Source organism: Triticum urartu, chromosome 3 (genome assembly GCF_003073215.2).
Source record: "Triticum urartu cultivar G1812 chromosome 3, Tu2.1, whole genome shotgun sequence".
Lineage (NCBI taxonomy): Eukaryota > Viridiplantae > Streptophyta > Magnoliopsida > Poales > Poaceae > Triticum > Triticum urartu.
This window is the reverse complement of record NC_053024.1, coordinates 389,263,570-389,278,440: the sequence shown is the minus strand read 5'-3', so window position 1 is coordinate 389,278,440 and position 14,871 is coordinate 389,263,570. Positions and strand designations below refer to the sequence as shown.

Here is a 14,871-nt window from a genome sequence, read left to right as displayed (position 1 = left end):
TGTGATAGTTTTCGCTTGGTTCTTCATAATTAACTGGGTAATCTGGTTTTCGGTCGGTTTTTCCCAATTAACTGAGCAACTCTTTTCTTTTTAATGAATGCAGGATAATTGTTATTTAAAAATAATGTCTTATATTATGGGATAGAGGGAATAGTTATTTTGAGTCGTGTTTTGGACGTTTGGTTCACTTTTGTGTGTTACATCGTTGTCAAGATTCCTCAAAGTGAAACACGGGTGGGTTGTGATCATGGTCAGCGGGCCACATATCACAGCGTAAATAAGGAAATGAAATTGCTCATAAATTTCTAAATACAATAGTATAATCGGATATATAAACATCTGCTGCCCCCCACTAGAGCAGAGCAGTGGCGACGCTAGAAGCAGCTGCATCAGCATGCATGCTTCAGAGTTGTGAAGATACTACTAAACAAATGGGGCACCTCTGCTTTGTGCAAGGTTTCGCGGCAGGGAGGTTTCTGTTCTGCGGTGCAACCGTGCGTGCGCATCCCAGCATCCAACGGCGCGCGCTTCTTTGACTGCTGCATAGGATTGCCATCTCGAGACGCGTGTATCGCCTCATGTGGCGAGGCTCATCGATAGCGTCGCGGCAAGGATGGAGACGAGAGCCAGCGTTGCCCTGCCCATCGCCGTCGCCGGGGCGCCGCCGACGTCGCTGTAGTCCGGAGGTGAGTTTGATCCTGGGCCTGGAGGGGACATCGACCCGAAGTCCGGTGGCGAGTTTGATCCGTACATAGGCGTCCCGGTGCTAGGGGTGTCCGGCGTCATTGGCGTCGGGGTGAATGGGGTCATCGGCGTCGGAGTCATCGGCGTGGTCGGCGTCAGAGTGGTCGGTGATGGCGGGGGCATGGTCCCTTGAGCGCCGCCGCTGCCATTTCAAATCACAAGAGAAAATTCAGGCCTCGGTTACAGATTAAGTACCGGCTACAGTTTTTTGTTTCAGTTGGTTATTCATTAGTAGGAACTTTACCTTGACGCTGGATACTGGCACGACCCTGAACCTGCAAAGGTCGAAATAAATTCGCGTGAGAAGGAAACACAGGGGCTGAAAATTCAGTTGGAAAGATTCTGCCAAAACCGGCTGTAGTTCAAGGATGAGAATGTTTGGGAAGAAATGTATCATCATGTACGCGTGTCTTGGAGACGTTGAGCTTACTGGGATCGGTGGTGGTGATGGTGGCCGTGCCGCCAAAGTCGCAGCTGGTGGGGAGAGGGTTCTTCTGGTAGTAGCTGTTGAAGGCGTAGGACGCATGGTCGTGGATGGTATCCGGGTTGAAGCAGCTCCCACCTGTCTGGATGGCCGAGCAGTCTACGCCGCTGTAGCCGCACGCATAGTCCAGCGCCACCTGCAGCGCGGACGTGCTCGCGCTCTGGCTCGCCACGCACCACGTCCCGCCACCCCCACCGCCACCGCCACCGCCGATGCCTCCAGCAGCACCGCCGCCGCCCACGCCACCGGCAGCTCCCCCGCCCGTAGCACCGCCGCCGCCCACGCCACCGCCAGCAGTACCACCACCGCCGGTGGCACCACCAGTAGCACCGCCGCCGCCTGTGGCACCACCAGCAGCACCGCCACCGCCGGTGGCACCACCAGCAGCACCGCCACCGCCAATGCCACCTCCGCCGACGTCACCGCCGTCGTTCGCATCCGCCAGCGACGGGAACCTGGAGGACGCCGGCATAGCGTAGGATGCGGAAGTGGGCGTGGTGATCGTGGGGTACGATGGTTTCATCACCGAGACGGTGGTCAGGATCCTTGGGTGTTGGGTGAGTCGGTTGGATGCTTCCACTCTCCGCTGTTCTGTTCCTGCAGGGATGAAAAGAAGAAGAAACGTGTGAGGTGAAAAGATTTGCGAAATGTTACTGACACATGTCAAGTCAACTTTCTTTCCGTGGATGCACTCCCAATTCTACATGCAGCATCCAGATTTGGGTTCGTTCAAATGCCAGCACAGCCTTTCGCACCAAAACATCTCTGTCATGTCATACCTAATGCGCACACAAACAGATCTTTGAGGAAATAGAAAGCGGAGAACGGACAAGAACAGACAACTCACCGCAGCAGCAGAAGGCAAGGAGGAGGAGAAGGTAGGCAATGCAGTTGGACGGCCTAAGAAAACGAGCCATGGCTGTCTTCCTCCCTCAAGATCAAGAGCTCGGTCTCTGCTCCCGAACAAGCCCGAGGGTCGATGGATGGATGGGTACCTGACGAGGAGGGAAGTGTAAAGTAGGACCTTGCTGTCCCTGGGGGCAGTGCATATATACCTGACGCAATGTTGCGGAATCATAGGTTTCTTCCCCAACAGGGGAGGGGCAGGGAGGGAGGGAGGGAGGGAATAAGAGGAAACTTGGGAGTGGAGGCTGGGTCTGGGAGCTTTGCAGGGGCACGCAAGCCGGAGGACACAAAATATGGGAAAGAAACGCGTGGGAAAGTGAAAGGCTTCGGCCGATCGATCAGGGGGGCGGAGGAGATCTACCGGGAGGGCAAGCAAAAGCTGGACGAGGAGTACTTTGGAGGTGAAAGAATTCTTCATGTCGGACGCATTCCTCGAGTGCGCGCATCGGGATTGCGGCGAATACTTGGCTTTGCGGTTTTATATCGCTGGGTTTCGTACGAGGTTCCAGTATATTAACCGGATTTCCCAATGGATTGGTAGGAAATGGCTGATATTTGGCTTAAAAATTGTCCTTTTTAAAGATGGATCTTTGGATAATTGGCCCACGTACTTGGTTGCACTAATCTTTGTAGTATAATCATAACTGGATACAGACAATAGCGGCTTTGTCTAGAGGCCCACCTTAATGATCAAAATGGTGATTATAGTGGACATTAAAAAGCAAGAGAAATCCATAACGTAGGGCACCATCCTTTGATTTCCAATAAACCAGCCTGACCTTTCATTTTATTATTAATTTCGGCTTACTTTTGCCGACAATTTTCCAATATATGTGTGGCATGGCCGCATGGACAAAGCTTGCTAGTTGTGCTCTAACTTCTTTCCTTTGGGTTGTTAGCCAATCCACTCCTTCACACCATAAAAAGGTGGAAAAGATTAAGGCGGTAGACAAAGTTAGCAGCGCCGACACCGCATGCTTGCACCGTTTTGACGGTGTTGTTTTCAAGCTTTGTCCCTCTCGATGCATCATTCATGACATGTGTCAAGATAAATCGTCCATGAAGGGATCCGCCTTATTCTTAGATGTCTAGATGTAATCCAATGCTATAAGGCTAGTCATAGTAGGAGTAACTTATGTAATAACATAATGTATTTCGAGAATTTTTTACTTATGTGGTAAATAGTTAATTAGGAGTGGTAACATAATATGTTACTGTAACATAGCTCTTTCCAAGACAAGATGAGTCTACAAGCTATTAAATGAAGCCACATATGACATTATTACTATGTTACTTTGCACTATAAAGATAGTAACTTAGACTAGTGTCATACGCATGACATTAGTATAAGTTACTCCCCACTATAACCAGCCTAACTTTAGAGTTTTCATTTCTATGGCAAATTTCAATCACATGTCCTGATGAGCGCATATGGAATTGTTTACCTTGACAATCAATCTAATTATTACAAGTCGTAAGAATACTTGGTATTGATTTTTCAACCACCGGCAGGCACCTGGGCCGGATGGCTTCCCAGGAGAGCTCTATAAGAAATGCCGGCATGTCATTAAGGGTGACCTTTTGCTAATGTTCCATGACTTGCTTAATGGTCAACCACAGCTATTCCACTTGAACTTTGAAATGGTAACATCGTTGTCAAAGAAAGAGGAGGCAATGTGTATTGAGCATTGTTGAGGAAATCGTTAACTGGTAACTGCTCGGCTGGCTGGCGAGTAGGGGATTAATAAGCTAATCGGCAAGTTAATCGGCCATTTAATCAATTAATCGGACGATTTATCAGTTTATCGGCTATTCGGTGACTCTATGAGTAGGGATTAATCGGCAAGTTAACTGGTTAATCGGATGAATTCTTGAACAGGGGTATTGAGCAGTTCAAATCGATATGGCTATTTAATGTGAGCTTTAATTTTTTTTACTAAAGTTAGCACTAACCGACTGACGCAGATTGCCGAGTGCAACCAACTCAGACGGCTTTCATACCGGAAAACACATACTAGAGGGTGTTGTCGTCTTACATGAAACACTTCACGAAATCCACTTGAAGAAACTGGATGGGGTGGTCTTCAAGGTGGATTTCGAGAAGGCGTACAATAAGATTAAATGGCCGTTCCTCCAACAGACCTTACGTATGAAGGGATTCGACGATTCATGGAGGAAATAGGTCGATTCATTTGTACAGAAAGGCAGCATCGAGATTAAAGTGAATGATGACATAGGTCATTATTTCTAGACACAAAAGGGCCTCAGACATGGGGGACTCGATGTCTCCTATCTTATTCAACATAGTGGCAAATATGTTGGTAATTCCGATAGGAAGAGCTAAAGAGGATGGCCAAGTAGGAGGATTAGTACCCCATCTTGTAGGTGTGGGGTGTCCATACTACAGTACGCTGACGGTACTATTATTTTCATGGAACATGATCTCGCACAGGCCACAAATATGAAGCTGGTGATATGTCTGTTTGAGCAATTGTCGGGATTAAAGGTCAATTTTAATAAAAGCGAATTGTTCTGTTTTAGGAGAGCCAAAGATAAACAAGACACATATAGACAATTGTTCGGATGTGAATTGGGTGCCCTTCCGTTTAGCTATTTTGGCATTACCAATTCATCATTGCAAGCTATCCAATGAGTGGAAGTGCATTGAAGACCGGTTTGAAAAAAAAAACTAAGTTGCTGGAAGGTTAAGCTTATGTCTTATGATGGACGGCTGGTACGGATAAATTCAGTACTCACAAATATGTCGATGTTCCTACTGTCTTTCTTTGAAGTACTCATAGGGGTACCAAAAATGTTAGACTTCTATTGATCATGATTTTTTGGGCAAAGCGATGAACTAAAGAGAAATACATGCTAACTAAGTGGGATACTATTTGTATACCAAAGGACCAGGGTGGGCTTGGGATTGATAATTTAGAGGTAAATAATAGATGTCTGCTTAGTAAATGCTCGTACATACTTTCGGTGAAGACCGAAGGTACGTGGGTATAGATTTTGCGTAATTAGTACCTGCAATCTAAAACCTTGGCCCAGGTTACCGTTAGACCCAATGATTCACCTTTCTGGAAGGGGCTGATGAGGACGAAAGCATCCTTCTTCCACAGGACTAAATTCATCACTGGAAATGGTAATTTGACTAGATTCTGGGAGGATACATGGCGCGGGGAGGAGCCTTTAATCACACAAGATCCGTCCCTTTATAATATTGTATAACATAAGGATTCTTATGTTGCTACAGTATTACAGTATGTCCCTATAAACATCCAGTTTGGAGATCTTTAGTAGGAAACCGATGGGATGTGTGGTTACATCTAGTGCGGAGGTTAATGGACATTCAACTCTCTGACGAGCTAGATGTGATTCACTAGAGACTATCTGCTAATGGAATTTTCTAAGTGAAATCTCTGTATTTTGATTTAATTCACTCTGGTCCAATTCCAAAATCACCACATATTTGGAAGATTAAAGTGCCTCTAAGAATCAAAGTCCTCATGTGTTTTGTTCACAAGGAGGTGATTTTGACTAAGGACAACTTAGCAAAGCGAAGATGGGAGGGTAGTCAATGATGTTGTTTTTGTGATCAACATGAAACTATTAAGCGTCTCTTTCTCAATTGTCCTTTCGCCAAACTCTTATGATGCTCGATTCATATAGCCTTTAATGTCATCCCTCCAAGTAGTATTAACACATTATTTGGGATGTGGCTAAATGAAGTGGAGCCAAACACTGCGGGGCATATTCAGATAGGAGTATGCGCATTACTTTGGGCTATATGGAACTGCAGAAATGACATGGTTTTTAACAGACAAACTCGTATAAATTTTTTGCAGGTTATTTTCAAGGCCACTACTTAGATCCCCACGTGGTCGTTACTCACTTCTGTGGAAAGCCAGGGACCTTTTGGGTACTGGGTTTACCCAGTGGGAGATGGTAGTTCGGGATATCAACAACCGGTTTGGATGGCGGTCCAATAATAGGCTAGGTGTTTAGTCTTCTCGACCTATTTTCACCGGTTGTGGCAAATTGTATATTCTTTTTCATCCATCTTAAGCTCCAAGTGAGCTTGTACCAGACTACCTTTTGGATATTTCTTTAATAATATGGATGCGTGCATCGTTCTGATGCAGGGGCAGGGGGTAATCCTCCTTTTCCAAAAAAAATTCCACTAAAAACTGATGAAGCTACTATGCCTTTATAGTGGTTGTGTCTAATGTTGTGACCCTTCATTTCTTGACCTTGTTAAGATGGTCTATTAGCAAGACTATCATGAAACAGTGCCATACCACCCAGTGTAAACACATATCCACTCCTGGCTTTAAACTCACTAACATTAGATATCCAATTTGAATCACAATATCTCTCTAGCCGGTCTACCCGAAAGTTTACCTTCATTTCCTGGAATGTTCGTGGATTAGGTGATCCGAGCAAATGTGTCTCTGCTAAGGTTGTTCTTATTGACGTTGTTCCCTCGGTGATTTGCATTCAGAGGTTGCAGCTATAAGTCATACCCATTTTCAAGGCTCACGAGATTCTGACTTTGAGTATGGCCCAGAATGTTGCCTTCCAGCCCAGCTCTAGGGTGATTGATGGGCTGCTCACTACATGGAATGATCAGGCCTTGGGCTTGGTATCCTCAGCCCTGAGTCCTGGCCTGCTCACTAATACGTCTCCGTCGTACCTATAATTTTGAATTGTTTCATGCCAATATTATACAACTTTTATAAACTTTTGGCAACATTTTATATGATTTATTTGGACTAACATATTGATCTAGTGACCAGTGCCAGTTCATGTTTGTTGCATTTTTTTGTTTCGCAGAAAATCATATCAAATGAAGTCCAAACGCGATAAAAATTTACGGAGAATTATTTTGGAATATACGTGATTTTTGGGACTTGGAATCAACGCTAACGGAGGCCCACAACCTCCACAACCCACCAGGGCACGCCAGGCACCCATGGCGCGCCCAGGTGTCTTGTGCCCACCCTGTAAGGCAGTTGGGGCCCTTCTTCTGGCACGAGAAGGATAATATATGGAAAAAATCGTGTAAAAATTTCAGCGTAATTGGAGTTACGGATCTCCGGGAGTTTAAGAAACGGTGAAGGGCCAGATCTGGGGAACGCGAAACAGAAGAGAATAGAGAGGGAGATCCAATCTAGGAGGGGCTCCCGCCCCTCCGCCGCCATGGAGGCCATGGAACAGAGGGGGAACTCGTCTCCCATCTATGGGGGAGGCCAAGGAGGAAGAAGAAGGACGGGGCTCTCTCCCCCTCTCTCCCGGTGGCGCCGGAGTGCCGCCGGGGCAAGGATCATGACGGCGATCTACATCAACAATCTTGCTACCGCCAACACCAACTTTCTCCCCCTATATGCAGCAGTGTAACACCTCTTCTCCCCGCTATAATCTCTACTTAAACATGATGCTCAACTCCATATATTATTTCCCAATGATATTTGGCTATCCTATGATGTTTGAGTAGATCCATTTTGTCTTGTGGGTTAATCGTGATCTTGGTTGGTATGATTGTATATTTTATTTATGGTGTTGTCCTACGGTGCCCTCCGATTCGCACAAACGTGAGGGATCCCCGCTTTAGGGTGTTGCAATACATTCATGATTTGCTTATGGTGCGTTGCGAGAGTGACAGAAGCTTAAACCTGAGTAGGTGGGTTGTTGCATATGGGATAAAGAGGACTTGATACTTAATGCTATGGTTGGGTTTCACAACCTTAATGATATTTAGTAGTTGCGGATGCTTGCTAGGGGTCCAATCATAAGTGCATATGATCCAAGTAGAGAAAGTATGTTAGCTCATGCCTCTCCCTCATGTAAGATTGCAAGAATGATTACTGGTACTTGTTATCGATTGCCTAGGGACAAATGACTTTCTCGTTGACAAAAGCTATCCACTTTTATCACCTTGCATTTATCCATAGTTTTATTCTCACAAAGTACTCGTAGTTTTGTTCTTGCAAAATAGTTTCATGCTTGTTTAAGGTAAAACAACGTTAAGTGTGCGTAGAGTTGTATCGGTGGTTGATATAACTTGAGGGAATATTTGTTCTACCTTTAGCTCCTCGTTGGGTTTGACACTCTTATTTATCGAAGAAGGCTACAAACGATCCCCTATATTTGTGGATAATCAAGATCTTTTTCTGGCGCCGTTGCTGGGGAGCAATAGTGTGGGGTGAATATTCTCGTGTGTGCTTGTTTGCATTATCACTAAGTAGTTTTTGATTTCCTGTTCTAAGTTGTTCTCTATCTTTAGTTATGGATATGGAACACGAAACACACAAAAATTAGTTGTACTTGCTACTCATGGAGATGGGGAACCTCCTAAAACCCTCGATGGTCGTTATGTGAAAAATATTATGCACTACTTTGATAATCCTGAGAAAACTCATTCAACTTGATAATGGGAGTAACATTGGATCAACCTGAATACTTTAGGGATTATCGTTTGACTCATAAAGTGAAATTATTATGGGATCAAATTTATATGTTGCATTGGTATGCTAGGCAATTATGCTTGAGATATGATTATACTTGTTGCTCTAGGATGTACGCTCCACATCTTCCCTTTTCAAGCGAATTTAATGATAATGAAACCTTAGCTTCTTATGCTAATGGTATATATGATTACTATGATGTGGAACGAATAGAATAATGTGTTGCTTTTAAGGGTGCTTATGAAATTGAATCTTTGTTTGAAAAGTTTGAAGATTTTGATGATTCAGTTTATAGACCTGAAAATTTTGCTATCCTTAAATATTTCTATGATACTTACAAATGAAATTATGATTTTGATGTATTTATTGAGAATGTCTCTGCTGTCCAAGAAGAGATTAATATTTTGCAGGATACTATGGAAGAAGAAATTGATGAAACTGTAGCTCATTGGATGAAAAGATGATGAGGAGATCGAAGAACAAAAGGAATAAGAGCGGATTAGCTACCCGTGCCCACCTTGTAATGAGAGTAGCTCTTCAACTCATACATAGTTTAATGTTCCGTCGTGCTTACCGAAGGATGAATGCTACGATAATTGCTATGATCCCGTTGATTCTTTTGAAATATCCCTTTTTGATGAAATTGATGCTTGCTGTGCTTGTGGCCAAGATGCCAATAGGAATTATGCTTAGGGAGATGAACTTGCTATAGTTACTTATATTAAGAATGAAATTATTGCTATTGCACCCACACATGATAGTCCTATTATCTTTTTGAATTCTCCCAACTACACTATAACGGAGAAGTTTGCACTTATAAGGATTATATTGATGGGTTGACTTTTACCGTAGCACATGATAATTTTGATGAATGTAATATGCATGTGCTTGCAGATCCTACTTGCAATTATTATGAGAGAGGAACTACATCTCCGCCTCTCTATGTTTCCAACACGAAAGAATTGTAAGAAACTTCTTATGCTATGTATTGGCCTTTATTTGATGTGCATGAATTGTTCTTGTATGACATGCCGATGCATAGGAAGAGAGTTAGACTTCGTCATTGCATTATATATGTTGCTTTGTGCTCATTAGTAAATGTCAAATCATTGTTAATTAAAATTGGCTTTGATATACCTTGGGATCTAGGTGGATTCATAACTTGAGCACTTTATGCCTAGCTTAATGGCTTTAAAGAAAGCACTGCCAGGGAGACAACCCAAACATTTTAGAGAGTCATTTCTTTCTGTTGAGTGCTTTTATAAAGTTTAAAAACAAAAAAATATAGAGGGGAACTTAAAAACTTTTTCACAAAACAGAAGCGATTGGAAGTTATGCATTGGAAAAGTGAGGGTCGACCTTGAACACTTGTGTTCATGCTCATGGAAACAATGTAGAATTTTTGATGAAGATTCTCACAAAAATAATTAACCCCTTGTACAATTCCATTCTAGTATAAAAATAATGTGCTAAGTTTTGCCTTTAGGATGATTAAATTGCTTGTTGGTATGTGCGGTGCAAAAACAGAAACTTTGGCTGTAGTGCACGATTCTACATTTTTTTACTGGAACGTTGAAAGTTTCTGAAACTTTTTGCACAGTCTTTCTATAATTTTTTTATTTTGTCCTAATATTTGAGAATTTTTGGAGTACCATAACTATGGTGAATGTTTAGATTACTACAGACTGTCTTGTTTAAGACAGATTCTGGTTTTGATGCATTGTTTTGCTTGTTTTGATGAGACTATCGATTCTATCGGTGGTATAAGGCATGGAAAAGTTATAGTACAATAGCTACAATGCAAAAACAAAATATGAATTGGTTTGCAATAGTACTTAGAGTAGTGGTTTGCTTTATTATACTAACGGATCTTACCGAGCTTTCTGTTGAGTTTTGTGTGGATGAAGTGGATCAAAGATCAAGGAGGTCTCAATATGAGGAGAAGAAGGAGAGGCAAGAGCTCAATCTTGGGGATGCGCAAGGCACCCCAATTAAATATTCAAGGAGACTCAAGCATCTAATCTTGGGGATTCCCCGGAAGGCCTCCCATCTTTCTTTAACAAGTATTGGTATGTTTTCGTTCTCGTTTCGTTCATGTGATATGTGTGAATCTTGGAGCATCTTTTGTGTTTAGTTTTCATTTTTTTATTTTATGCACCATGCTGGTATGAGATAGTCCATGGTTGATTTATAGAATGCTCATTGCACTTCACTTATACCTTTTGAGTATGTCTTTATAGAATGCTTCATGTGCCTCACTTATAGTTATATCATTTGAAGCTTGGATTGCCTATTTCTCTTCACATAGAATGCTCTTTTGCTTCACTTATATGTATTAGAGCATGGTCTTTTATGGAAAGAATTCAACTCTCATGCTTCACTTATATCTATTTAGAGAGTCAAAAGGAATTGGTCATTTGCATGGTTTTATAAAATCCTACATAAAACTTGTGGATCATTGAATATGGTATGTTTGATTCCTTGCAATAGTTTTGCGATATAGAGATGGAATATGTGGGAGGTACTAGTAAAAGGTTGTGGTTAGTAAGAATATTGGTGTTAAGGTTTGTGATTCCTAAAGGATGCATGTATAGTCTCTCGTTAATCGTTATGCTATGAAGTTGGAGCATGATTTATTATTGATTGTCTTCCTTATGAGTGGTAGCCGGGGACGAGCCATGGTCTTTCCTACCAATCTATCCCCCTAGGGGCATGCGTAGTAGTACTTTGCTTCGAGGGATAATAAACTTTTGCAAGAAGCATATGAGTTCCTTATGACTAATGTGAGTCCATGGATTATACGCACTCTTACCTTTTCGCAATTTGCTAGCCTCTTCGCTACCATGCATTGCCCTTTCTCACCTCAAGATCCGGTGCAAACTTCGCCGATGCATCCAAACCCCGTGATATGATACACTATATCACACATAAGCCTTATTATATCTTCCTCAAAACAGCCTCCATACCTACCTATTATGTCCTTTCCATAGCCATTCCGAGATATATTGCCATGCAAATTCCACCGCTTCCGTTTCGATGACTTGAGCATTTATTGTCATATTGCTTTGCATAATCATATAGTTGACATAGTGTTTGTGGCTCAGCCACCGTTCATCATTTTTCATACATGTTACGCTAGATCATTGCACATCCTGGTACACTGTCAGAGGCATTCATATAGAGTCATATTTTGTTATAGGTGTCGAGTTGTAATATTGAGTTGTAAGTAAATAGAAGTGTGGTCATCAATTTTCATTATTAGAGCATTGCCCAAGTGAGGAAAGGATGATGGAGACTATGATTCCCCCACAAGTCGGGATGAGACTCCGGACAATGAGAGAAAAAATTATAAAAAAGGAAAAAAAGAAAGAAAAAAAGAAAGAAAAAAAAAGAAAGAAAAAAGGAAAAAAAGGCAATAAGGAGAGAAGGGGCATGCTAGTTCCACACTTGTGCTTCAAAGTAGCACCATGTTTTTCATGTAGAGAGTCTCCTATTTAGTCACTTTAATATATTAGTGGAAATTTTTCATTATAGGATTAGATGCACACCCACTTAGTTTCATATTGAGCTTTCATACACTTATAGCTCTTAGTGCATCTGTTGCATGGCAATCCCTACTCCTCGCATTGATATCAATTGTTGGGCATCTCCATAGTCCGTTGGTTAGCCGCATCGATGTGAGACTTCCTTACTTTTTTGTCTTCTCTATATTTACCCCTATCATCATACTCTATTCCACCCGTAGTGTTATATCCAGGGCTTGCACTCATGTATTGCGTGAGGGTTGAAAAATCTAAAGCGCGTTAAAATGTATGAACCAATTGCCCAGCTTGTCATCGGGGTTGTGCATGATAAATACTTTGTGTTAAGAAGACATAGCATGACAAGACTATATGATTTTGTAGGGATACCTTTCTTTAGCGTTGATATTTTGAAAGACATGATTGTTTGTTGGGATGCCTGAGTATTGATGTCTTTATATCAAATTATAGACTATTGCTTTGAATCACTTATGTCTTAATATTCATGCCATGATTAGATATATGATCAAGTTTATGCTAGGTAGCATTCCACATCAAAGATTATCTTTTTTTTATCATTTACCTACTCGAGGACGAGTAGGAATTAAGCTTGGGGATGCTGATATGTCTCCGTTGTATCTATAATTTTTGATTGTTTCATGCCAATATTATGAAACTTTTATAAACTTTTGGCAACATTTTATATGCTTTATTTGGACTAACATATTGATCCAGTGCCCAGTGCCAGTTCCTGTTTGTTGCATGTTTTTTGTTTCGCAGAAAATCCATATCAAACGAAGTCCAAACGCGATAAAAATTTACGGAGAATTATTTTGGAATATACGTGATTTGGGGACTTGGAATCAACGCTAACGGAGGCCCACGACCTCCACAACCCACCAGGACACGCCAGGCACCCCCTGGCGCGCCCAGGTGTCTTGTGCCCACCCCGTAAGGCAGTTGGGGCCCTTCTTCTGGTGCAATAAGAACAATTTATGGAAAAAAATTGTGTAAAAATTTCAGTGCAATCGGAGTTACGGATCTTCGGTAATTTAAGAAACAGTGAAGGGCCAGATCTAGGGAACGCGAAATAGAAGAGAACAGAGAGGGGGATACAATCTCGGAGGGGCTTTGGCCCCTCCGCCACCATGGAGGCCATGGACCAGAGGGGGAACTCTCCTCCCATCTAGGGGGGAGTCCAAGGAATAAGAAGAAGGATGGGGCTCTCTCCCCCTCTCTCCCGGTGGCGTCGAAGTGCCACCGGGGCAAGGATCATGACGGCGATCTACATCAACAATCTTGCTACCGTAAACACCAACTTTCTCCCCCTCTATGCAGCGGTGTAACACCTCTTCTCCCGCTGTAATCTCTACTTAAACATGATGCTCAACTCCATATATTATTTCCCAATGATATTTAGCTATCCTATGATGTTTGAGTAGATCCATTTTGTCGTGTGGGTTAATCGTTGTGACGCCCCCAATTCAATCGTACACTAATCATACACGCAAATGTGTACGATCAAGATCAAGGACTCATGGGAAGATATCACAACACATCTCTAGACACAAATTAAAATAATGCAAGCTTTATATTACAATTCAGGGGCCTCGAGGGCTCGAATACATAAGTTCAAATACAAACAAGTCAGCGGAAGCAACATTATCTAAGTACAGACATGAGTTAAACAAGTTTGCCTTAAGAAGGCTAGCATAAAAGTAGCAACGATTGAAAAGGCAAGGCCTCCTGCCTGGTACCACCTAACTAGTCCTCGAAGCCGAAATCCATGTAGAAACATCCTCGGAGTCCTCTGGCTCCTGGACTCCATCATCTGGTTGCGACATCCAAGAAAAATGGAAGAGGGGGGAAAGAGGGAGCAAAGCAACCGTCAGTACTCATCCAAAGTACTCGCAAGTAAGGATCTACACTACATATGCATTGGTATCAATGAAATGGATAATATCTGTGGACTGAACTACAGAATGCCAGAATAAGAGGGGGATAGCTAGTCCTATCGAAGACTACGCATCTGGCAGCCTCCATCATGAAGCATATAGAAGAGAGTATATGGCAAGTTCACCAAGTATCATCGTATAACATAATCCTACCCGGCGATCCTTCCCTTGTCGCCCTGTGAGAGAGCGATCACCGGGTTGTATCTGGCACTTGAAAGGGTGTGTTTTATTAAGTATCCGGTTCTAGTTGTCATATGGTCAAAGTACAACTCCGGGTCATCCTTTTACTAAAGGACACGGCTATTCAAATAGATCAACTTCCCTGCAGGGGTGCACCACATAACCCAACACGCTCGATCCCTCTGGCCGGACACATTTTCCTGGGTCATGCCCGGCCTCGGAAGATCAACACGTCGCAACACTACCTACGCACAAGAGAGAGGTCAGCACGTCGGTCTAAATCCTATACGCGCAGGGGTCTGGGCCCATCGCCCATTGCACACCTGCACGTTGCGAGGGCGGCCGGAAGCAAACCTAGCCTCCCTAATACAAGAGTAGGCATTCCAGTCCAATCTGGCGCGAGCCGCTCAGTCGTTGACGTCAAGAAGGCTTCGGCTGATACCACGACGTCGAGTGCCCATAACTGTTCCCGCGTAGTTGGTTAGTGCGTATAGGCCAGTAGCCAAACTCAGATCAAATACCAAGATCTCGTTAAGCGTGTTAATTGATGTAACTATGGACGCCGACCAGGGGCCAGGCCCACCTCTCACCTAGGTGGTCTCAACCTCCCC

At 43.1% G+C, this 14,871-nt stretch overlaps 1 protein-coding gene across 1 annotated transcript; it reads right to left on the bottom strand.

Annotated features, from left to right (window-relative positions):
* Positions 1-278: 278 nt before the first annotated feature.
* LOC125548399 (loricrin-like) lies at positions 279-2,285 on the bottom strand. Its single transcript, XM_048712001.1, has 4 exons — positions 2,076-2,285; positions 1,175-1,825; positions 989-1,019; positions 279-886 (listed from the first exon to the last, which is right to left on the bottom strand). The coding sequence occupies exons 1-4, from the start codon at positions 2,143-2,145 to the stop codon at positions 577-579; spliced, it is 1,062 nt and encodes a 353-aa protein (XP_048567958.1). The 5' UTR covers positions 2,146-2,285; the 3' UTR covers positions 279-576.
* Between the last annotated feature and the right edge of the window lie 12,586 nt (positions 2,286-14,871).

Coding starts and splice junctions, on each gene's coding strand:
- LOC125548399 (XM_048712001.1), bottom strand. CDS start 2,145: ATGGCTCGTTTTCTTAGGCCGTCCAACTGCATTGCCTACCTTCTCCTC. Junction 1,826..2,075: donor CCTTGCCTTCTGCTGCTGCG/GTGAGTTGTCTG, acceptor TCATCCCTGCAG/GAACAGAACAGCGGAGAGTG. Junction 1,020..1,174: donor CATCACCACCACCGATCCCA/GTAAGCTCAACG, acceptor CGACCTTTGCAG/GTTCAGGGTCGTGCCAGTAT.